The 1,338-nt window shown below is 34.2% G+C and overlaps 1 protein-coding gene across 1 annotated transcript in view; it reads right to left on the bottom strand.

The window, feature by feature from the left end:
- MSH2 (mutS homolog 2) overlaps window positions 1-786 on the bottom strand; it is a gene marked incomplete at its 5' end in the record, with an annotated part of 14,350 nt that extends 13,564 nt beyond the window's left edge. Inside the window, 2 exons of the mRNA XM_010015126.1 lie at window positions 92-242; window positions 663-786. Of these exons, the coding sequence (XP_010013428.1) occupies window positions 92-242; window positions 663-786 (275 nt within the window). The remainder of the gene's footprint in view (window positions 1-91; window positions 243-662) is intronic.
- Window positions 787-1,338: the final 552 nt, after the last annotated feature.

Below are 1,338 nucleotides of genomic sequence, written 5' to 3'. Positions count from 1 at the left end.
GTGAATCCAGTTTATTGGCATGATTATAAAGGAAAGAACAATTTTATTTCTTTCACAACAGGCTTGAAAAACTACCGAGATGATTTCATACCTGTTAGTAAATTTCACACCATTCTTCTGTGTATCAACTATTTCGTATTTTGAATTGTTACGGAGAACTTTTTCCTCCTTGCAAGTTATTCGAAAGTGATGTCCAAACTGTGAATTTGTCTCCAGTTTGATACTTTTGCCGGCTTCCAAACCTTTTAGAAGAAAAAAGAAAACAACTGTATTATCAAAAAAAACCTGCACTCTGTCCTATTTCTGCTCACCAGTCCCCGGTTTGCATGAGTTTCAATGCATGTCCTCAAAAGGATGCAAAACAGAACTAGGCCTAGACAAGAGTTAGATGAGTTCTACAAAATGAATTCTGCCAATATCTTGCAACATACATAATTTCTGAAATATTCTGGGATGCCACCGGGGAGTGGGGGAAGACCAAATTATAAACCAAAAATCAGTTGGTTTTCAACAGATTCCAGTGTGGCAAATAAAGTCACCCCACACTAATAATGAAATAATACAAACATCCCTTAACTCCTCTGTACCAGTTTTCATTTCATCACTTGATCGCAAAACATTTTACAGAAAAGGTAAGAATCAAATGCAGTTTCATAGCGTACCTAGTTCTTTTGCTGCACTTTTTAACAAGGACTGCATTTTTTCTTCCAGTTCATTCATCTTCTCTCTTAATTCTGTCAAATTAGGATCAAAAGAAGCCTTGACGAGAAATTCATGATTCTCCACCTGGGGAAAAACAAAAAGAAAAAAATATGTTTGAACATAGACAGTTAAAGAAAAGAATCACCTCCCTGATCATTCATGGTGAAATTCATGGTGAAATTAATTTATTTCATAATTTATTCTATTTTATATATATAATTTTGTAACGTAATGCTGTTTGTAATTGAATCAGACACCAATTATCACAAAACAAATATATCTCTAACACTTGTTTCTCAAATATACTTTATACAAACAAAATATACCCTTTTAACAGACTCCTTTACTTTGAAATTGAGTTGTCCACACATTCATTTGCATACAAATAACTGAGCAATAGGCAGGAAAAAAAAGAGAAGTCACAGGAAATGAAATTGTTATGGAGGCTGGACTTATGCAGCTAATTAAGACTGCAAAAGGATGAGGTGTTTCAAAGCAAGAAGTGTTTGGAAATACAAGTTTCTGAAACAGTAATTCCTGTCCAAAACACATGCAAGAAGGAACCTACATAATACCACCAAAAATTCTAGCCAAGTTCAACCCAGCTGAATTGAAAAGCATACACATTTCCTTCAA

This window comes from Nestor notabilis, unplaced genomic scaffold, assembly GCF_000696875.1.
Source record: "Nestor notabilis isolate BGI_N333 unplaced genomic scaffold, ASM69687v1 scaffold7215, whole genome shotgun sequence".
NCBI lineage: Eukaryota > Metazoa > Chordata > Aves > Psittaciformes > Psittacidae > Nestor > Nestor notabilis.
The sequence above is the reverse complement of the archived record's forward strand: the minus strand, read 5'-3'. Positions and strand labels throughout refer to the sequence as shown.